Source organism: Ambystoma mexicanum, chromosome 3q, assembly GCF_040938575.1.
Source record: "Ambystoma mexicanum isolate Mex_15411 chromosome 3q, UKY_AmexF1_1, whole genome shotgun sequence".
NCBI lineage: Eukaryota > Metazoa > Chordata > Amphibia > Caudata > Ambystomatidae > Ambystoma > Ambystoma mexicanum.
The window spans coordinates 588,360,466-588,383,456 of record NC_090926.1 but is presented as its reverse complement, the minus strand read 5'-3'; the positions used below and the strand labels follow the sequence as shown (position 1 = coordinate 588,383,456).

At 46.9% G+C, this 22,991-nt stretch overlaps 1 protein-coding gene across 2 annotated transcripts in view; it reads left to right on the top strand.

Moving 5' to 3' along the window:
* Nucleotides 1–10,832, top strand: part of SLC25A17 (solute carrier family 25 member 17) — a 622,505-nt gene extending 611,673 nt beyond the window's left edge. For both annotated transcript variants that reach the window (XM_069654410.1, XM_069654412.1), the window contains exon 9: nt 10,062–10,832. In XM_069654410.1, coding sequence (XP_069510511.1) covers nt 10,062–10,209 — 148 coding nt within the window. In that variant the 3' untranslated portion in view covers nt 10,210–10,832. The remainder of the gene's footprint in view (nt 1–10,061) is intronic.
* Nucleotides 10,833–22,991: the final 12,159 nt, after the last annotated feature.

Sequence of the window (22,991 nt, the reverse complement as noted above, 5' to 3'; positions counted from 1 at the left end):
CCTCTAATTAATTTTCTTGTGCCAAATTCTGCTTATGTCTGTTGGCCTCTTCTGCTATGAGGAAACCCCTTAAAGTTGCCTTAAAGGCATCCCATATTACGTTCAATCTGGTGTCCCCCGTTAAATTATTCTCAAAGTATTCCCTGATCTGCTCAACAATCTCTTCACTAATCACTTGATCCTGTAATAATCCAAGTGCGAATCGCCTAGTCCAAAGCTTCTGTTTCTCCCTTGCCAATTTTATATCCAGAGTATTTGGAGCATGGTCCGATAATGTGATGGTATGGGTCATAATTTGCATGATACTTATGGAATAGAAGACCAGGCATAGTCTATATGAGAGAATGAGCAATGCACATGTGAATAAAATGTATGGCCCCTATCCATTCCCCTGAGGGTTAACCAGACATCCATTAGGGACAGTTTTGCACATTTCTGTCATAGGGCAATGGAGGGAGAAGCCTGGACATAATTTGTCAGCCTACTTCTATCGCGTTTCGGGTTCCATGCGATGTTAAGGTCTCCGAGAAGTAATATATCCCTCTCTACAAAAGATTCCAACAGTCCTAAGGAATTTTTCAAAAAGCCTTCGTGGCCAGTGTTGGGAGCATGTATACAGGCCACAGTTAACCTAATAGAGTTTATCTCCAAGATTGTGAATATGTATCTGCTCTATATGTGAGTCTTTATGCAGATTACTTTGATACCCTACCCTTATTGCCACTAACACTCCAGCAACCTTGCTGTCTTTGTTAGCTTGCAAAATCAGCAAAAGTGGTGCAAGCAGCAAGCAGAGTTTACCCATGTCCATTCTTCGAATATGAGTTTCTTGACACGCCACCAAGTCCGGTTTGTGGCGCCCCAAGAGGATTCCTAACTTCCTGCGTTTTTGTGGAATGTTACGCCTCCTAACATTCAGTGAAAGGAACTTGACCTAGACATAATTCTTTCCATAAATCCTCGAGATTATTAGGTTCTGTATGCACAACGGGATAGCCTCCCCTAAGTCCCTCTGTCCTCCCCTTTACTCCGCCCCTCCATCCCCCAACTTTCCCCTACCCATCCCCCCAAGAGGCCCAGGTGTGAGACGCAGAACCTAAAGTTACCCAGGTTGTGAACCACCGGCTGCGAATCGCCCATTAACCCTGGACTAGGTGCAGGGTACCCTAACCCCGCATCTGCTACCTGAACAGGCGAATTCCAAGGTGTTGCGCTCCCTCCTTGTCCACTTTAATGTTCCTTTGGTGCTTCCTTGACTGTGCATGTGTGACCTGATAAGGCTGCTTAATTTCTTTGGCCTGTAACTTGGACCTCTTAAACGAGCTCTCCAATCTGCCTTTTGTTCATCTTTGTGGCTCCTCCTTCGGTGCTCTATTGTGTGAACCATTCCGCTGACTTATCCTGATTAGATCCGCCTTCCGCCCTATCCCCTGTACCTTCCGACAATCCCAAAGTAGAGTCTTCCTCGATTTGAAGCCGTTCAAATACCTATTTCTTTGGAAGTGATTCTGTGCGGTCTACCCTCCATGGTGAAGAGCAAACCAAACGGAAAGGTCCATCTATATTTGATGTTGCGTGCTTGAAGAGTCTTCACAACCACCTGCATTTCCCTGCATTTTTGAAGGGTGATCAATGAAAGGTCCTGACTCAGCTGGATTTCTGTCCCATTGTATGTTATCAGAGGCAATGTTTGTGCCACTCTCAAAATGGACTCCTTCTATGGGTATGCTCCATATGCCACCAGCACACCTCGAGGATGAGCCCCTGGTTCCACCCTCTTGGGCCCAGTCCTGTGGACCCTGTCTACCGGGATCTCGATTGCCTCTTCACCAGCGATAAGGTTTGCAAAAATATGTGTGACTGCCTTCTTCAACTCTGGGTCTGCTACTGTTTCTGGGAGATTCCTCACTCTAATATCAGAGCCTCTGGATCGATTCTCTAAATCCTCATATTGGATTTCCAGATTCTGCGTGATCCTTGACAATTACTCAAGGGCGCGATGTCTGATTACTTACCATCTTCCACTAATTCCTGGATTGTCCTTTCAGTTGTGTCCACTCAGTCCCCTAAGGAGGTGATTTCTTTGCTGAATAGTGAGTGAGAGCCGGATCTCTGAAGTGAAAGAGGAGACTTGTGTTTGAAATGAGGCTGAGAACTTTTCCTGAAATTCCTGGAAGCTTTTAATTAAATCTTCCTTAGAGGTTGCCATCTAAGAGCCCTCAGTTGGAGAAACTAGCGGGTGCTGTAGACTGGTTGAGCTCCCAGGCAATGTTGTCTTAGATTGTCTCATCAGAAATGTCACCAATGGGTTAGGTTGTTTTGAAAGGGGCTGTGTGTGGGCGGCCGATGTCTGCTTCTTCCTGCCTCCTGGCATGTGCGTGCCAATACCAGAGCGGTTAAATCAACTACCCGCAGAGTAGGTTTATAGCGTCTATATTCTGGTTGAGGAGACCCCTTTACGTCTCTGGAGGATAGCTCAAGGGCAACGAGTTTGCCTTGAAAGCAAGACGCAGAGCAACACAGGTTGGATCTCCAGGTCCGCGCTTAGAAACCTCTGGGTATTAAGCGCGTTATAAAAGACCAATCATATTATTATTATGATTATAATATACAGGCCCAGATCAGTTGTTTCTGGAGGTCTCTATGTGATCCCGTTCCTTGCCCTCTATTTACTACGGTATATGTGCCTTGCTCAAAGATGGCTACCAGTTCCCCCAAACAAATGGGACCACAAGGGATCGGGGTTGAAAGCCAGAGATCCAAATGTTCGAGGGAGAAAAGACTGAAAATTATTTTTCTGAAATAACCTTTGGTCTTTTCTCCCCTGAACATTTCTGACGTGGCCCCTGCCCACACCCCCACCCCCTGCTTACCTTGCGGCTACCGACTTGCAATGTCCCTGCAACGCCTGTTCCCTTTCACTTCCGTGATCGGGAACCGGCGCTGCAGGGTCTTTTTTTTTGTGTAGCTTTTCGGTTGGCTGTGGGGGGGGGACAACGCTGCAACCCCTGCTCACAATATAGTGAGCAAGAGTGCGGGACACCCCTGCAGCCTTTTTTGGGGGGGTTTGGGATGCCTGAGGGGGACACGCCTGCAACCCCCGTTCACAATATAGTGAGCAAGGGTGAAGGGGACACCCATCCAGCACCGAATGCGTGATTTGGTCGAACTTTTCGGCCGCTCAGAATTTGTGAACAGCTGAAATTCGGCCAAATCACACATTCAAGCTTTTAAGCTCAGTCAATTTGGACATTTCCAAACACAACTTTGTAATACCGTCCCAGATGTTATGCTTTTGTCTTTTGCCTATTGTGTAGAGGGCGCCTCCACGTACATCAGCTGCTTGGGGTGGGGCTTTGACTACTGCGGCTTCCCCATGGTGCGTCCAGATTATATTGTTGCAGGACTTTAGTTACGGGTCGCTGACAGTTATATATAGGCCCCCTACCAGTCAAAGATCCTTTCAATTGTTGATTTGACTGTAAACACCTCGTTTATTGATATTCCTGTGTCCCGTGCCCTTGCTGTATTTACTAATTGGACGCAAGTCTTTTGGCAAAATCTAATGCGCACTTTCAAATGTCAAATATTACCTGTGCGTGGGCACATCCCATCCTTAACCCTGGTGCACTTACCAGAGCTCAAACACACCCAGTTGTCCCGTGGATTCGGCATCTTACCACTTCCCCGAGGGCCGTCCCGAGGCACCCCATCTGGCCCGTATTCCAGTCCCACACTGTGGGTGTGTGTTCCTGCTGCTCTCTCTGGGTCCCGGGGTCCTACATGTCTGCACCTCACCCGCTCTAGCTTGCAACATCTTCGGGATCCTCCAAGAGCTCGGTCACAAGTCTACCAGTCAGATCAAGCACCAGGTGCACTGCTTGGGTGGGGAGACCGACTACCTCAGTGCGGTGTGCTCCGAGAAACAACTTCTGTCCCTCAATTGTACGGCATGCCCTATATCGGGCCTGCGGTCCTGCCAGTAGCTAGCGAATGAGCTCAGTATTCCCCACTCCGCTCCCAAGTGATTGGGGGTTCTCCCTGTCGCTACTCCGGCTTCATATGCCCCCTCACCGGATCAGTCTTGGGCTAGATTTTAGCCAGGACAAAGACGGAGCGTGCGCTCACACGTCTATTTCGTGCGGTGGCCATCTTGGAATCCCTCCTGCCCATCTTAAACAACCTCTGGGGACTATAGTACATCCTATGCAAGATCTTGTATTGTATAGATCTCAGTTTGGAGTCAATTGTCAACCCCCTTGTTGTTCCGAGCACGCTTTCCCAGTCCTAGTCTTCCAATTCCACCAAATCCCTTTCCCATGAGGCCCTCAACTTTGACAAGTGCATGAAGGTGGTACTTGTGAGCTACTTATACATCACTGAGATTGGTCCCCCTTCCAACCACTACCCTTCTCAATAGTGGAGAATCCTGCAGAGTGTCTTGCTCTATCCTTAGGCGTTCTCCCAACGCTTGCCTCAGTTGCACATAGCGGTAGAGCATACTGGGCGCCACACCATTAGGGCCTCAAACGACTTAATGACCCTCTCTTGAATTACATCACATCACCCACCAACCTTAACCCATGCTCCCGATATCTGTGCCTGCTCTGCATCTCCATCCTTTATGGGAGCAACCTATTCCCCCCAAAGCAGTTGATCCGATGCCAGTTTACTGCAGTCTACTCCCCTGACCACTCTGCCTGCCAGTACCGGACCTCCTCCTCTCAAGCCAGTCCCACACCTCCTCCAGTCTGGTAAAGCAGAAGGCCCTGTTTTGGTCCAGGACCTTCAGTCTAGCAGGGTAAAACATCATGTACTTAAGATGCAACTCCAGCAGCTGCCTCTTTACTACTTCATATGACCGTGACTGCCTCTGGACTTCTTGCGTTAAGTAGGGGAATAGAAGGATCCTTGACCCCCACCCCTGACCATATGAGGACCGCCTCCTTGCATCTTGAAGCATTGCATCCCTGTCCCTGTAGTTGAAGAACTTGGCAATTATTGCCATGGGTGGGGCTCCAACCTGGGGTCTTCCACCAGGGACCCTGTGGGCGTGCTGAACAGAAAACCACTTAGACAGCCCTTTGATGACTAGCATCTCAGTGAGGAACTACTCTAAAAATAGCTCAGTGCAGTGACCTTCGTTGCCCTCTGCCACCCCCAGGATGTGTATGTTGCAACGTCTGAAGTAACACTCTGTGTCCTCCACCCTGTCCTGAAAGGTACTTGTTGCTACAGCCAGGGCCTTTACTTTTTGTTCCAGCACCGCCAGTGTATCTTCCGTGGATCCCACTCTTTGCTCGACCCCGCTGAGACTCTTGCTCACCTTCCGAATGTCTGCCCTCAGCAGAGATACCGCTACCCCTACCGATTGTACCTTGTTGACTAGTGATGTGCGGGAATCCTGTATTACCTCCATCACGGCCTTCATAGTCAATGGCTCCCCTCCTGTCGTTGCATCCTCCTGATCGGCCAGCCCCTGCGTGGATATTTTAGCCTGCCCCCCATTCTGACTGATGCTCTTTCACCATTGCTCAATCTTTTCGTCCACAGGTCCTACCCCTGCGTATCAAATGTGGAAAGGTCTCACTTTCTGACCGTGTGATTCTGTCTGTTCACCACCTGGGCCCCTATCCGTCTGTCTCCACAGTTCACGGCCATCTGGACGCCTTTCTACACTTTCCCTACCACCACTGGGGCCTGCACGAGGTCCTCTGCAGCCGGATCAGTCTATGGGCACTTCCACTGCTGGTATACAGGTGTGGCTGCACCTCTTTCCAGTGTGCGCCTGTTGGCCGCCTCTCTCGTGCAATGTTCAAAGCACCTTCCTCAGGGGGGACCACCTGCTGCTCTCTGTCACCTTGCCCAGCTCACCCATCACTCTTCTCTGCAACCATTAATCGAGTCCGCCCAGGCGTCGGGTTTCCCGGGGCACCTGTCCACCTCTGTCCCCTCTAGCGTACACCCCGAATGGGACTCATCCCCAATCCGCTGCAGGAGCAGGGTGGAAAGGGGAAGGCCTTCCTTTGGTCACCTCTCGGGGGCCGGCCTAGTGCTTCTTTCGGTGGCCCATGATCTCTCCTCACATCGCCTCCACCATATGGCCACCTCCTCATCCACGTGCCTGCTGTATTCTGGGCAGCCGCGCAGTTGCCTCCCTCTTCACTGATGCCGGTCTCCGTCACCTATGGGATCCGCTCTTCTAGGGTTCTCTTTTAGCAGCGCCCTGGGTCCACGGTGCCCCAGCTCGCTCCTCCAAAATGGCAGGCATAACCCCCAGCCGCCGCAGACACGGCAGCGTCTTTCTCCCGGCCCGCTTACCGGCCCTGATCTCTGCAGGATTGAGACTGCTGTGGCTTTCGCCCACCTCCGGCTCCCTCTCTGGCAAGCTCTAGCTCCGGCCTCTCCTCCTGTGAGACCTCGCTTGCTCATCGCCTCTCTAACGGCAACCTGGGTCTGCAGCTCCGCCGCAGATTGCCTCAAGATGGCGGGTGTTACCCAGGGCTGCTCCAGCCGCTACCGTCTCCCTCACCGGACTGGCCACTTCTCAGCGGGATATCAGCTTCTGATGGTCACCACCAGCTTCTGGCACCCTCCACTGCCCATGGGGATATTTCAGATGGATTTATTGCAGATTTGACAGGGGCTCATGGCAGAGCTTGTGCGTTTACATCTGTGCTGCTCGGCGCCAAGCTGCGCCACCTCAGCTGCCTCTTCTTGCTTTGAGTTCGGGTCCGCTCCAGCTGGACCCACAGAGAACTCCTTCAGCACCTCGCCGGCGTCCTACGCTCTTTGGTTTCTCTGGTCAGTCAACAGGATTCGAAACTCCCGCTCTGGGTGGTTTCCACACCTGCTGCCTCTCCTGGCTGGGCTTGACCAAGTCTTCAGTCCTTCTTCTCTTCTTATACAATGTTGCCAGTCCCGCCCAGGTGGATTGTCAAAGTCCTTTGTTGTTCTTATGATATGATATGGCATTTATAACGCATCTGTACACAAGTGTTTCTAGCCGCGACAAGACAAGAAGGGGGAACAAAGGGAGGACAAAACAACGATCTTACTAGGCCTTGTCATTCAGATTGCGCAAGTGCGGGGAAGAGGGACGGTAAGAAGTGCCAGGGGGGGAATGGAAGGTGGAAGTGCAGTGGGTGGCTAATAAGTGCAGAGAGAAGGGACAGTAGGGTTGCAGATACAGACCCTTAAGTGCTGGGGAGCCCGGCGGTGGCAGTGCGAGGGAAACTGTACATCCAGGAGCCTGGGCCCGAGTTCAGAGGGTGACCAGGTGACCAGTATGCGAAGCAGTGAGGTGCATCAGCAGGGGAGAGGGAGAGAAAGTGGAAGCGGAAAGGAAGGTCTTGAGTTGCTTCTGGAATCTGAGGTGGTTCTGCTCAAGTTTGAGAGAGGCAGGGAGGCTGTTCCAGAGGGAGGCCCTAGCCCAGGAGGTAGATCTGCCCCCAACTCTCTGCTTGGAGAAGTGTCTGACCCTCCGAGAGTTGGAGGTGGATAAGCAGAGAGCTCGAGAAGGAGTATGTTTAGGAAGAGAAAGTTGGGGTTAGAGTTGTCCCAGGCCCCAGAAAGCCTTGTGGATGATGCAGAGGGTCTTGAACTTGATCCTTGAAGCCACAGGGAACCAGTGAAGAGATTTCAGAGCTGGATAGATACGACCCCTGGGCTTGAGGCCAAGGACAAATCTTGGAGTCATGTTCTGGATAAGTTGTGAAGGTCGAAGAGTAGAGGCAGGAAGATTTAGAAAGAGGATGTTACAATAGTCCTGCCTAGAGAGGACCAAAGCTCTGGAGACACTGAGCTTCTGGGGGAAGTGAGAAAAGGAAGAGTACCTGCAGCTGATAGTTTAGCTTCTTAGAGATTTCAGAGATGTGAGGTGAAAAGGAGAGGGTGAAGTCGAAGATGACACCAAGGTTCTTAGCCTCGCAGGAAGAGGGCCCAGAGTGGGTGGCCAGTGAGAGAGATAGGAAAGGAGGGAGCAGGTCTCCCAATGAGGAGGACCTCAGTCTTACTGGCATTAAGGCAGAGATCATTGGCGGCACACCATTCCTGAATTGCAGCCAGAGAGTCTGGTATAAGAGAAGAAGCAGATGTGGGTGCAGGGAGCCTGAAAGAGAGCCGAGTTTCAGCTGCATAACATTGATCATTGGAGCAGAAAATAGCGATGCAGTGGGCAAGCAGTGCCAGGCAGTGGTTGAACAGCCAGGGAGTGAGGTTAGTCCCCTGGGGAACCACCACAAGTAGGGAGAAAGAGATAGAAGAGAGGAAAGACCCCAGTTAGACCTGAGAGGGTCGGTCGGTTGGTGATAAAGGATTCCAACCAGGCTAGGGCCTGATCAGTAATACCAAGGCTGTTGCGGAGACGATTGAGCAGGATGGGCATGGTTTACTGTGTCAAAAGCAGAGGATAGATTGAGGAGAACGAGGACAGAAGGGAGATTAGAGTCAGGATTGGAGAGCAAGTCTTCATGGGTTTCAGGAGAGCAGTTTCCGTGCTTCTGGCAGCTCTGAAGCCAGACTGGTGGTCATGGAGGCAACCAACAGATTCAGTATGTATATTAAGCTGAGAGATGGACAGCTTTTCCAAGAGCTTGCCCAGGAAAGGAGTGATGGAGATCAGGAAATCTAGATTCATTGGTCTTCATGCATCTTCGGGGCCACCTGGTACCAGTACTACGAGTTAGTAATCTTCATGTCTTCTGTGCTCTTCTTTGGCCTGGTACTTTCTGTTGTGGTTGTTTCTCCTACACTACAGAAATACATGGATCTACTCTCAAGGAAGTTGTTTGGTATGGAGGGGTGGGGGTGAGGGTGAGGGGTTAGGGAAGGGTTGTTTTGCGACATTGTCCAATGGGCTGTACCCTAGCATTTGGGTCATGTAGGTGCAGACATGGTTATATCAATCGTAGCATATCATGGTAGTGGCCACAGTTCAATGTGATACAGGGCAGTGCTAGTATAAATATTTCCCCAACTAGCTAAAACAAAGTCTTCTTACAGTTACAATGTTGGTATTAGACGTAGCTACTATATGTGTGTTTTCACAATGACTATACTGAGTTTTATTGGCACATTCAGCATGTAAATTGTGTCTTACAGTGGCAAAACTGCCATTATTGGGGAAAGGCAACCTGAGTGTGTTCTTTCAGCCAATACTGACTTGGCACACAGAGCTTGTCTTCTTAAAGGAGGATTAGTGAGGATTACTGCCATTACTGAGAACAGTCAACATGAGTGTGTTCTTACAATGGGAATACTGGCACATAAGAAATACTTACTTATATTGTTCGCCCAGGCATCATGAAAATGTTACTGTGTGCTTCTGGTGACATTGCATCTATTGGATTTTTCCATATTATCCAACAGGACTGATTCTAAATGCTGTGGCTTTTTACACAGATTGTAACACTGTGTGCTATAAAGTGCAACATTTTAAAACATTATTTTAAAAGAATGTGTCTAATGTATGTTACTAGGATCCATATTTTCATGAACAATTTCCTGGATAATAAACAGGCGTGGTCTCCTTTGATACTTTGGCCCCTCCTGTCATTACACAAAGCTATCCGGCCTTCTCCTTCAACCTCCCATATTTGGTCCTTCACATCACTCATTGTTTAGCATTTGGTCCAGGAAGAGAGATGACCATACTGATTGTGTCCCGGAACACACAACAGCATGTGGCCAGGACAGTGCTGTACAGCTTCTTGGGCTTTAGTCATTCAGAAAATGACATTTTGGCAACCCATCCGGCTAAAACCCAATACACAGGAAGCCCAGATGTTAGGCAGGATCTTGCTACAATCCTAGAACCTGGTGGGATGAAGGGGGAATTACACTCTAGAGGTGAATACCGAAAGGCAAACCATCTAAACAAAGAGGCAAAAACTCGCCACCCGTATACTGTCCTAAAGAACGGTCCACGACCAGAACACACACTATAGACAAATGTTAGGGATTCGTCACATCGGTGTCTGTCAGGTTAGAGCCAAAAAATGTTCACTGATGGAAAGAAAAATGCTGCCTTTAAATGTAACCACTTCTTGCTTTCTCCACAGGCGCCTGGGACTTCTGGGGCTCTACAAGGGACTGGAGGCCAAGCTTCTGCAGACTGTATTGACTGCTGCGCTCATGTTTCTAGTTTATGAAAAGCTGACTGCAGCCACATTCACTCTAATGCGGCTACGACCCAGGCCTTCACGATGAGCAGAGGAACTATGGCTGTAACCTCCTGGCCCACTGGCTGAAAACCTACAGGCTAAGAACAAATCCCGTTGATTGGGGAGAAGCAGTGTCATGCACTACTACCTCGCGCAGCTCACACTGGACTTGGGTCAGCAATGCCTCTGCTTCTAATGGGTTACTCGGTGACCAGGTGGATGACATGAGTACTATCTAAAAATAAAGTTATCCACAGTCCCCCTACATCTTACCCTTCATCCTATTTGGCTATTCCTTCTGCTACATGCGAGCGCCGCAGTGCCTTTGCACAGCATAGGTCTGTATCTTCAAAAGCTTTCCCCAACACACATGCAGAGCATCAGTTGAACTGGAGCAGACATACATCTTGGCGAGGCACCCATTTGTCTTTTTTTCTATTTTAGATGGTCAGAGCTTGGGTTTGCTCATTGACCTCCTTGCTTCTGGGGTGCAGAATATCGAAACGTAGATCCTTTAAATGATATTTTTGATAGGCTGATCCTCCCAGGTATTGCTTGCCATCTTTGGGTGAATGCATCCTGTGCACTGTTCTTTTGAAAAAAATGTTTTTAAAGGTGGTTCTTTTTCTGTGACTATAATTAAATAATGCCTGCTCTAGCACACTGACATCTTTGACTTTTGGGAAATCTTTGCAAGGAAACAAAGGCAAATAAACCTTTTCACGTCGGTCCCAATGGTGGGCATCCTACGATCTGGTTCTTTTAGAATGGTAAGCACCTGCCATTGTAGACAGTGTTTGGCCCAATGTTTTCCAAATCGAGAATGGTTCCAAGGTGCAGACCCAGGCTTTTATACGGTTCAGTCTTGACATGTCTAAGTTGCCTCACATGCCTTAAGTTAAAGCGGTTTTACAAGATGGCCTTTGGGGGTGTATGCTACACCTAATACTTGGACTCTTCCCCCAGAGGTATGTAGGCCATTCAACAGATCCCTATACAAATGCTGTCTGAAATGTGCACTGCCACCTCTAATTCCCTAGCTGCAAACGTCTGAGGCAGATTTTGGGGCTTTTAGATCTGGAGTTTGTTGCAATAGTTGTTCCTTTTCATTGAAACTCATAAGAAAGAGGTAAGTGCTAAACAATTCTGAGAGGCTGAAACATCACCTTTGCATGATATCGGTTCTAAGAAACCTAGCCAAAAAAGGGAGTTATTCTGTATGTGGAGATTTTGGGACTCACTGGCCCACAACGAATGTCAATAAGGTGGTCGAGTTTTTCCCACATTCACAGGTGGTAACTGCCCTATAACCTTTCAGGGCGATGTGAAAGGAGACAGTGCTTATGGGAGTGATCAATCCCAATCTTGCAGAGGATTCTCTGAACTGCTCCTTGAACAATGATGTTGAGAAGCACCCTTTATTTTTATGTTTATTGGCACACCTGCATTTACTTAGGCCTTTTTGAGATTCACCCCGCCTGTGGAGTAAGACAGCAACAACACTTACTTAGCTGATCACACATTTCCCTGATGGAGCTCAACTGATCGTTTTTCTCAAACCCTTAGCAGTTTGTTCGACCAAAGGTGCTGTTCCATCAGACTTGCTGCCCCACACAAGACAGTTTACCATGAGCAAAGATTCCTTCTTTGACTACACCTTCCCTGCCGTGCAAGTGTGAGTGCCTAATCTGTGGGTTACCTGTAACCTTTGGCAGATGCAGTGCCCTCAAACCTTTTTCAAACTTATATGAAAATGTAGATCTACCAGCTTTAGTTTGCCTTCTGTCTACCGTTTTACCTACTTCTTTGACCTTGGCCCCAGATCCAGTTCCAACATCAGGGGGCCCTGCAGCAGTTCCCCTCCTCCTGTTATACACGGGCCATTAGGGATCCCTCTTGTCCTTCCATTCAGGTCCCCTTATTCTCTCCACCCCCTTTCAGCCAGTCCCTGATTCTGCTGCTGACTCCAATTGGGGTGTTAAAATGGGTGTCGAGGAAGGTTTCTTGAGCAAAATTCACACTGCTTAACAAAGACAGATTAAAGTGTTCTACAAATTCTTCAGTACATGCAAAGTCCTCTTTGAGGAGTGTTTGCGTTTGACTTTTTTTTCTATGATTCTTAAACAGGGCAAATGTTTGGATTTGGCTGCTTTAGCTCCTCCAAACAAGAAATCTAAACACTTGTTTTTAGCAGAACCTTTTGCTACACCAAAGCCACACAAATTCTGATACTGTTATTTTGATCTGAAACCTTCATATGTTAAAGGGCATGAAGGCATTAAGTACGTGCTCCCCACTTCTTCCTAAAGAGATTTTGGTGTGCTTGGCAGACACAAAGATTGAAGCCATGTTCTTCCTGAGCTCTCCCTAAAACCATGCTCACTCAACGGCTCATGGCATGGTTCTGGAGACGTCTACTAAAAGCAACTTGTTAATTTCCTCCTTATCCTTTTCATAAGAGGTACAAGATGAAATTGTGGACTTCCCCTTCCACAAGAAAGGACTTAACCAGTGTAAGACGGAATTGGTTACAGCCAAATTGTCCACTTTCATCTGCAGTAAGCAACATCCTAAATCCTCTAAGTTAAGGGGATCTTTCTTGTTCTACTGATCATGGATGTCTCAAGGTGTTTGTGTTTTTCAAACCAGCGTGCCTGCCAAAATATTGACCCAGATCAGTCTTGAGTGTCAACAATGTTACATGCTTGCCGCACTATCAAGAAGAACACAGTATTAAGCAAGGATGCAGGCTTCTCCCCGCCCAGGATCTTCTTTCTCCAAATACACAGTCAGTATAAACACAGCTCTTGCTGCAAGTACCGAAGTTGCAGCACTTGGGATACATTTAAGCATTTCACTTAAGAGAAATCTGTGTACAATGTTAGACCTTCATCAGTTTAAACATATTGCCCCGAGTCAATCACCCAAGCTCAACTTCTTTAGCTACTGCAGCTATGTATTGGCTTTCTGCACTCAACTGGAAAATTGCGTATCATCTTACAATTATCTGGGACAACACAGTAGTTTTATCAGTTTTGTGCCAGGTAGTCAGCACTTCCAAGAAAAGAACCTTCCAGAGTTTTCGCGAATGTGATCGCAGTGATGCGCTGTGGTTCGATTCCTGGTACCCTTATGGTAGATGCCTCACTAATTGGGTCTGCGTCCCCTCAGGCTGAATTGGATGGAAAGTAAAGAACTAGTGCTCTGGAAGTCATCAGCCATGGCGCTGGGGTCAGTGCATGAATGAGAGCAGACGTGTGCAGGTGTGTGGGATTCAGAAATTTAAAGAGGCAAAACTATGCTTTATGGAGGTGATTCAATCCATACCCCTACCGGAAGGAATATCCATCCAAATAAAACGGAGGAAGAGGCACTGTGGGCAATTACTGACTTTATAGAGTCAATTGCCCTTATTCGTAGAGCTGCACAGTTCATGCAATCTGGATGTTGAGTATGTAAGGCTTTTTGTGTACATTATGTGTAAGTGGCTTGGATTCACTTTAACCATTGGACATTTTAGGAATCACTGTTAGCAAGGTTAAGATCCAGGACCATCAGTGATCCAGTCCAGACTTGCAGAGGACTACTTCTATCTTTAAAAAAAAAAAATCAAATTCTGATGTTTGTTAATCTGCTTAGAATCACATGCTGTGCATAGTCCGACATCCAGTGGTCACTGCAGAGTATTGCATTTTGTTTTTCGTAGTCGAAAAGGGGACGCCGACAAGGTGTATCTGTAACACTATCCCTATAGTGACGTGCAGTGTACCCACAATCCCTCGCGCGTCGAGGTCGCTCAGATTGTTTTTTTCCACCCAGATATTGGTCGCCTATACGAGGAGCGCCTCGAGAGACATTGCAAAAAACTTTATTTGACCTTTGGTCGCCCTTATCTTATATTATTACTTACATCCCTCCTTCGGCATCGTAGCTGCAAAGCTGTTCACCGTCGATCAAGATCTCCGACGGCGGTGCCTTCGACGGAGGAGGTTGTTCGGCGTTTGCCGAACATGTGGCCTGGCCTCGACTGCCAAATACAGTAGGGAGAGTAGGGTTGTGGGACATTTATTGTCTCTCTTTGAGATTGCCTTTCCCCTCCCTTTCCTTCGGGGTTGTTGTCACATGCAATCTGTTCCTCAGCTATGGAGAGGACACCCTTTAGCTTTTGCCCGCGTTGCAAAGGCAAATTTACCTGGAAAGACGAGCATAAACTGTGTAACCGTTGCTTGCCCCTCGACCACAAAGAAGACGGCTGTGCGGCCTGTCAGCTCCTTAAGCCGAAGACTTTGAAAGACTGTAGGGTCAAGAGGTGGGCACCCTATGCCATGTCTAGGTCTGATTCATCACCCGCCGCCGCAGAAAGTGACGAGGAATGTGACAACCTGACGTCCGTTTCAGAAGTCGTAGACCTCTCTAAGGAGCGTTCACGGTCCTCGTCGTGCGTCCCCAGCCCCAACAAGCTCGGCTCACGCCCTGCTTATGAGGATGAACACCCCGGCGACAAGGACGCACACAGAAAACACTCCCATAAACATACAACCCACAGCTCTTCCTCGACGAAGAGAGCATTAGCGCCAACGGAGACGCAGGTCCTACCGGCAGCCTCCTCAGACCGTAAGAGTCTGAAGCCCCCCTCGCAACCGCAAACGCGACTAGCAACTGGGCTACCCCCAGATAAGGGTGCTATCACTAAACCGCCAGACGACGCGCACCGGCAGAGAGCGCCCCATCAGCATAGAGCAAGCAACGCCTGTAACGTCGATGCCGGAGGTACCCTCGACAGACAGTTTAGTTGTCGAGAGCCTGGCGAGGATTATTTCCACCGATAACCAGAGACGGACGGCGAAAGAGACGTCGATTACCGCTCATAAGGCCTGGGAAATGCCAAAAAGGTCAGAAGGAAGGCAGGAACCGCCCGCTCCTTCGAGATGGACTCCTAGCCTACCAGAATGCTTTTCAGAAGGCGAGGGGAACCTCTCTTTGACGTTATGGGATAGGTCGAAGCATTTCTAACGGAAGGCCCTCCCTTTCCTCCCCCTGACCGCTCCGGGGTACCTCAAGAAACCCTAAAAAGACTCCAGTTCTGTATGGACAAAATGGAGAGGTTTATGGAGACTCAGAATCTTCCAACACCCAAGAGATCAAGAGAGGGACCTCAGGAGGACCCCAGGGCCAAGTACCCCAGGCTGTTTGATTCTCCCCCCCAAGAGGATATAGATCTATATGACCTCACTGGAGAGGACTCCCACTTTCAGGATGACACATTCTTAGGCAATGAAGGGGAACAAAACCTAGAGGAGGAAGGTTTTGAAGAACACCCGGATTTGGGTGAGGGGGACTTCAGAGAAGACCCAGAAGAAGGCGCTTCACAGCCCTGGCAGTCCCCATCAACGTTTTCAGACCCTGAAGCCATAAACCTGTCCCCACCCAAAGACTCACCTGTTAGGAATACATCTCCTATAGACGATCAACCTACCTTTAATGCACTCCTACGCAAGGCAGCAGCGCATTTCGAGATCGAGACCGGGGAAACTTCTCCTGACATAGACTTTGTAGAAAAGATCATTAAGGAGAAACCCCCTGTCAGCCAAACCATTCCCCTCCTCGCCTCAGTAAAGAGACAAACTATTCCTTCACTATCCACTCCCGCGTTGATCAGAGGGGTCAACCCGAAGATAGAAAAATTATTTAGTCCTTCTCCATCGGACCCGTTCTACATCAGGGGCCACTCTGTACCAGACTCCTTAGTGGTGACAAATACCAGGAAGAGAGCAGGGGTCCCACTCTCAACTAGCGAGGCACCACCAGATAGAGGGTAAAAAATGGTATGCCCTAGGAAAGAGGATTACAGCCTCAGCTGCCTTTTCCGCAAGAATTGCCAACACAACTCTCTGCTGGCAAGTTACGCAGATGCACAATGGAGCAAACTACGTAAGGACATTGAGGAGGTACCGGAGCCCCTACGTACTCGCCTTCTAGCCACGGTGACTGAAGGGACCTTAGTCAACCAAAGCATCATTAAAAATACTCTGGATGCTGCAGAGACGGCTGGGCATTCCCTAGTCCAAAGAATCCTACTCAAACGCCATGTATGGCTACATAATTCAGGCTTTAAACCTGAAACACAAGTATCTCTTATTAACAAACCTATAGAAGATGCAAACCTCTTTGGTAAGGCGGTGGATGAGGCACTAGAGACCGCAAAGAAGGAATTTGACACAATCAAGACACTAGATCAAATTTCAAGGCCTCCCAACAAACGTGGTTATGGCAACAAACATAATTTTCGAGGCCAACACCCGCAGCAACAACAACAGCAGCAGCAATACTCTGCAGGTAACTGGTCCTCTAACCAAGGCACCAGTGGACAATATAACCAAAGAGGACAACGTCGTGGCAAGGGAAGAGGTCGGGGTCCCGCCCCTAGAGGTTCCCAAGCCACCAACACCAAATGACTCAAAGATTTGGGTCCCCTCCCATGCTTCGCCGGTCGGGAGTCGCTTAACATCCTTTCTTCCAGCATGGGAGGGTATAACATCAGACCGCTGGGTACTATCAACCATAGCCCGCGGCTACTGTGTAGAATTCAACAGTTCCCCTACGTACAGACCCCCAAGGGGACGACGCATGTCGCCAGAACACCTTGCCATCCTTCTTCAAGAAGTGGACCAACTACTAGAAAAAGGAGCTATAGAGGTCGTGCCTCTATCCCAGGTACCGGAAGGTATTTATTCAGTGTACTTCCTTGTACCCAAAAAGGACTTAACCATGCGCCCTGTACTAGATTTGCGCCCAGCGAACAAATTTGTCAAACCTCAAAAGTTTCGTATGTTGACTCTACAGGAGGTAATCCCCCTGCTTTCACAGGGAGATTACATGACAACACTGGACATGAAAGATGCATACTTTCATATTTTAATGTTGCCAGTGCACAGGAAATACCTCAGGTTCATGATAGAGGGCAAACACTACCAGTTCAGAGTGCTACCCTTCAGCATAGCATCAGTGCCAAGAGTATTCACAAAGATACTGGCAGTGGCAGCGGCCCACCTGCGCAGGTTGTCCATCACAGTATACCCTTACCTCGACGATTGGCTCATAACAGGGGATTCTTACGAAGCATGCTTCTCAAATACCCAAAAGACTGTACACCTTTTGTTTCAACTGGGCTTTTCCATCAACGAAATTCCTAGGGGCTCTAATTCGAACAAAGGACAGCCTCGTCTTCCCCTCCAACGAGAGGGTCCAAAACATGCTGTTTCAAATCCCTCAATATGTGGCCGGTCGAGAGGTGACTTTACGCAAAGCAATGCGCTTACTGGGAATGATGGCGTCATGTATTTATTTGGTACCTCACGCGCGCCTGCGCATGCGCCCAATGCAAGAGTGGCTCAACAGCCAGTGGTGTCAGGCCAGCGGACAATGGGACGATCTAGTGGTGGTCTCGCAGGCCTTGGTTCTCTCGCTATGGTGGTGGTCGAAGGAAAACCTGGTAATAGGGAAACCTTTTGCCACCCCCGCAGTGGATGCCACTTTAACCACAGACGCATCCCTCACAGGATGGGGGGCTCACCTATCCCATCAGACTGCTCACAGAGTCTGGACTCCGAGCATAGCATCCAAGCACATAAACGTACTGGAACTACTAGCTGTGTTCAAGGCACTGAAAGCCTTCCAGGCACACCTACAAGGGAAGACAGTGATGGTCCTCACGGACAGCACCACAGCCATGTACTACCTCAACAAGCAGGGGGGCACTCACTCTCCAGGACTGTCCAAGCTGTCCCAGAACATCTGGAAGTGGGCTCTCAGACACATGTTCCTACTGTCACAACATGTACCAGGGGAACTCCATCTGCTAGCAGACGAACTCAGCAGAGACTTCCCTCTGCCCTCAGAGTACGAATGGCGGTTAGACGAAGACATCGTCTTCGACGTCTTCACACAATGGGGATTCCCAGAAATAGATCTGTTCGCAACTCTGGAGAATTCACAATGCCAAGATTACGCCTCTGGGTACCCCCAGAACCAATCCAAGGGGAACCGTCTATCGATACCATGGTCAGGGAAATTTGTTTACGCTTTCCCCCCCCCCCCGCCTCCCCTTCTCAACAAGATAGTGCACAAGATGCACCAGTAACAAGTTACCATGATACTGGTGGCCCCTATGTGGGCCAGACAACCTTGGTTCGCTCACTTGATGGAGGGGTCCCTATCTCCTCCAGTGAAACTTCCCTGCCCGTACAACATGCTGTCACAGGACAAGGGCAGGACACTACATCCATGCCCTCAGACCATGAATTTAGCAGCCTGGCTCCTGAGATCATAGAATTTGGACATTTACAACTCCAGCATAGATGCATGGATATTCTCAGGGAGGCTAGAAAGCCTAACACTCGTCACTATTATTCTAGCAAATGGAAGAGATTTGTCATCTGGTGTAGGGGAAGGAGCATCAACCCAGTTGACTGCTCTCCCACACAAATTGTTCTGTACCTGACTCACCTACTAGACTCAGGCTTGGTGTTTAACTCTCTTAAAGTCCATTTAGCTGCACTTTCCGCATGCACCACTTCCCAACTTAGTGTCATGGTGGAAAGTCCCAGTTATTAAAGCCTTCATGGAAGGAGTGAAGAGGATCCACCCTCCCATAGCTAACCCCGCTCCCGGATGGGACCTAAATGTGGTACTAACCAGGCTCATGGGGTCTCCCTTTGAACCCATGCACAAAGCAACACTTAAATACCTCACTCTTAAGACTGCTTTTCTAATGGCTATCACCTCCATTAGGAAAGTAAGTGAACTACAAGCGCTCTCTGTACTAGACCCATTTGTTACAGTTCACAAGGATAAGGTGGTTCTACGCACACATCCAAGGTTTGCACCAAAATGTATCTCTAAATTCCATGTCAACCAGTCAATAGAACTACCAACGTTCTTTCAAAATCCCTCAAACGTAGGTGAGAAGAGCCTGCATACACTGGATGTTCGCAGAGCAGTGATGTTTTATATGGAAAGAACTAGACCATTGAGAAAAACTAATCAGTTCTTTGTCTCGGTGGCAGAAGGATGAGAAGGAGATGCAGTTCCGAAATCCACTATTTCTAGATGGATTTTACAATATATCACTCTCTGTTTCTCTCTTGCTAAGAGAGAACTACCCTTCAAGCCAAGAGCACACTCCACTCGAGGCACCAGGGCTTGCATAGCTTTCATTGCAAATGTCCCTCTTGAGTCCATTTGCAAAGCGGCAACCTGGAGTTCTGTTCACACCTTTACAAAACACTACTGTCTAGATGCCCACTCTAGATCTGATTCCCAGGTGGGACAAGCAGTATTAAGACCTCTTTTCTCTACTGTTCCTTCTCACAACCCACCTACAACTCCGGGTACTGCTTGCTAGTCTATGCACAGCAGGTGATTCCAAGCAGATTAACAAACATCAGAAGACAATGCATTACTTACCGTAAAAGCATTTCTGATGGTTGTATCTGCTTAGATTCACATGCGCCCACCCTTCCTCCCCGCTCGGATAGAAGGAACATAGACTTTCTTCTATATCTCGCTTTTCTGTACTCTCTCATGTCTAATAGGCTCCCCCAGGGCAGAAAAAATACAAACAGAGGGATCTCGACGCGTGAGGGATTGATTGTGGGTACACTGAACGTCACTATAGGGATAGTGTTACAGACACGCCTTGTCGACGTCCCCTTTTCGACTACGAAAAACAAAATGCAATACTCTGCAGTGACCACTGGATGTCGGACTATGCACAGCATGTGATTCTAAGCAGATTAACAAACATCAGAATTGGATTTTAGAGGCCTACTTCTATCTTTTTTTTTAAAAAGAAAAAATCCAAATATATGTTCTTTCCTGCTTTGACTTTCGGTTAGTCTTTTTCTAATTCTTTTTTTAATTTTTTTATTTTTATTGGTTTGGCTGAAAAATTCAACATTTCAATATACAGATTTATAAAAGAGATCAAAAAACAATTTTCATTTACATAAATTCACAACAACCAATCATTTCAAAATTAAAAAGAGCTACAATAAAATGAACTGAATTATACAAAAAAGAACAAGAGATAGACTACAGAATTAAATAATAATCACATTTAAAATGATAAAATTATTTAAAGTAGAACAGGTTATGACATATCCTGGTTATTCAGTAATATTCCCTACATTACTTGTGTCATTATCTAGTTTCAGCTCATTCAGAAAGTTAATTGTGGCATAGGCCACTGTTCTTGAGTATACATGTATATTTCCATAGAACTTTAGTCTCCATGTGTGACACATGTTCAAACAAATTCTTAAAACGTTTGCTTCTTGTACTCACTAATTCATCACATTCAGTAGTGATGTGTTCAAGGGATTCTTTTTGGGTATTACAAAAACGACAAGGATCAATGCCCTTATTCTCATTAGCCCATCTCGCTGTTACTTCTCTGGTTTTCCACAGATTTAGCCTTAAACGCAAAAGACCTGCCTGATGCAGGATATTATGTGATTTCAACAAATATGCTTCTGTGGTCCCATACGCCTTCAAGGCATGCAGATTTTGATTGAAATACTTATAGTTGAAGCATGTTTCCCTGGTCCCAATCCAGTCTGTTTCCCACATTTTACGCTTGGCTTTGTCTGGGTTCTGCAAGAGAAGGTCATCATTTATGTCTGCCTCCTGCATAAACTCCTGTGCGCTCAATAAATTTGTCCTCTGATGTTTGCACGTAGTTTGCCAGCTGTGTAATCAGCCCATTCTGATGTTTATCTAGAATACATTTTCTGTAAAGCATACAAACCTTCCATTTATATATGGCATATTTAGATATTAACCCTAATTCATGCCTTAACAGGGCTACAGGTGTAAATGTGGGAAGTTTTAATATTGTCCTCCAATATGCCCCTTCTTTCTTATTCCAGTAACTAATGGGCTTGTCTGCTTTTGTTTCTGCACCATATAGTAATATTGGTAAAGCCTTTTGTTTGTAGTAAGTTATTAGCGGGGCAATGGTAAATTTACAATATTTCCCACTAATGACTCTGGATTGTGATATCAAACTCTTACATTTCAACATCAGATGAGTTTCCTATGGAATATCATTAGGGTCATTATTAATGTTTATACCCAAGTAGATGTATTCACGCACTGCTTCGACCTCATGGTTATTTGGGTTGTTTACAATTACCAAATTGAATTACCTGGGTTTTTTGATGTTTATGACCATTTTATTACAATTTGCATAATTCTCCAATGCTTGTAGCATGTTGCGTAAGCCCAAGGGTGTTTTGGATAACAAGAGGAGGTCATCAGCATATAACAACCATTTTATTTCCCTTTTCCCAATTTTCGGCGAATCAGTTATGATATTATCAAATTCCTTGCCTAAGTCAAGAATAAAGAAATTAAATATTGCTGATGCAAGTATGCACCCTTGTTTAAGGCCTCTCGAGGTGTCGATAGGATCGGACAGTGTGCCCTCATTGTCCAGTCTTATCTGCAGTGATGTTTGTTCATGAAACTCAATAATCCATTTTAGAATGTTCCACAGACAATCGTTTTTCATGAGTTTCATGATCAGGGGTCAAACGCTGTTTTGAAATCGACAAATGTGACACATAGGGGTAATTTCATCCTAGCTTGTTTAGCAATGATCGCATTTATGCACAACAAATTAACGCCTGTACCCAATCCTTTTATGAACCCCGTCTGCCACAGATCTCTTAAGTTCTCTCTATCCAGCTACCAATTGAACTCCCGGAGCAATATACGAGCAAATATCTTCCCCGGGCAGTCCAATAGTGCAATGGGCCTATAGGACGCAGGATCTAATCTGTTTCCTTTTTTGTACAGAGGGATAAGTATAGACTTTCTCCAAGACTCAGGCAATCTCCCAGAGCGCATTACTTCCTCAAATATTTTCATTAGTATGTTGGACCAGATCTCTGGATTTTCTTTGAGCATTCTATTATCAAGCCCATCAGGACCTGGAGCTCGAGAGCTACTAAGATTTGATATATAGAATAGTACATCATCCTGGTCAAATTGTATTTGATGATCCCAATTTTCACTCTTGATGACTATATGGTGATTTGGTATTGGTGTTTGATAAATGTGATGGAAGTATGCGCAGCAGGAGTTTGCTGCAATAGAATTTACCTGCACAGAGTTTTGATCTTTATATGTTGCCTCATTTAACACGCCCCATATTTCAGCAGAGGAGTTTGAGGACATTTTCCTTAACATATGTTCACTATCCCTCTGGTAGCATAATGCCTTCCTTCCTCTTTGCCAGTTTTTATACATTGTGCAAGGATGTTTTATTTGCACATTTTTTCTTCTACTGGAAGTTGTTTTAACATGCGTATTTGTTGTCTTATCTCTGTTTTTTTTGTTTTTACATACATATCAAAAGTATGTGAATGTTTATAACTATAACCATGTGCATATTTCTTTACTGACACATTTTTGCATAGATGAAACATAATCCTTCGCAGAATTTTTGGACAGATGTTTGTCAAAATTAATCAATGAGGAGCTAGATCCTTTTATACGATTTCTCATATTACTTGCAGTTATGTTACCTGCATATTTCTTGCAGCTTTTTATGGATTGACCTCTCTCTAGCTCCCAGACTAAACAGAGCTAATTATGGTCACTATTACCATTAGGTCTTACATTCAGGGATTGGATTATGTTCATCATTGATTTATTTGCAAAAATATAGTCGATGGTAGCATCAAATGAACCACTATGCCATGTACTGGCAGCTGGCGTGTCGCCTTCCACTGAACCATTTACTATTCATAATTGCATGTTTTC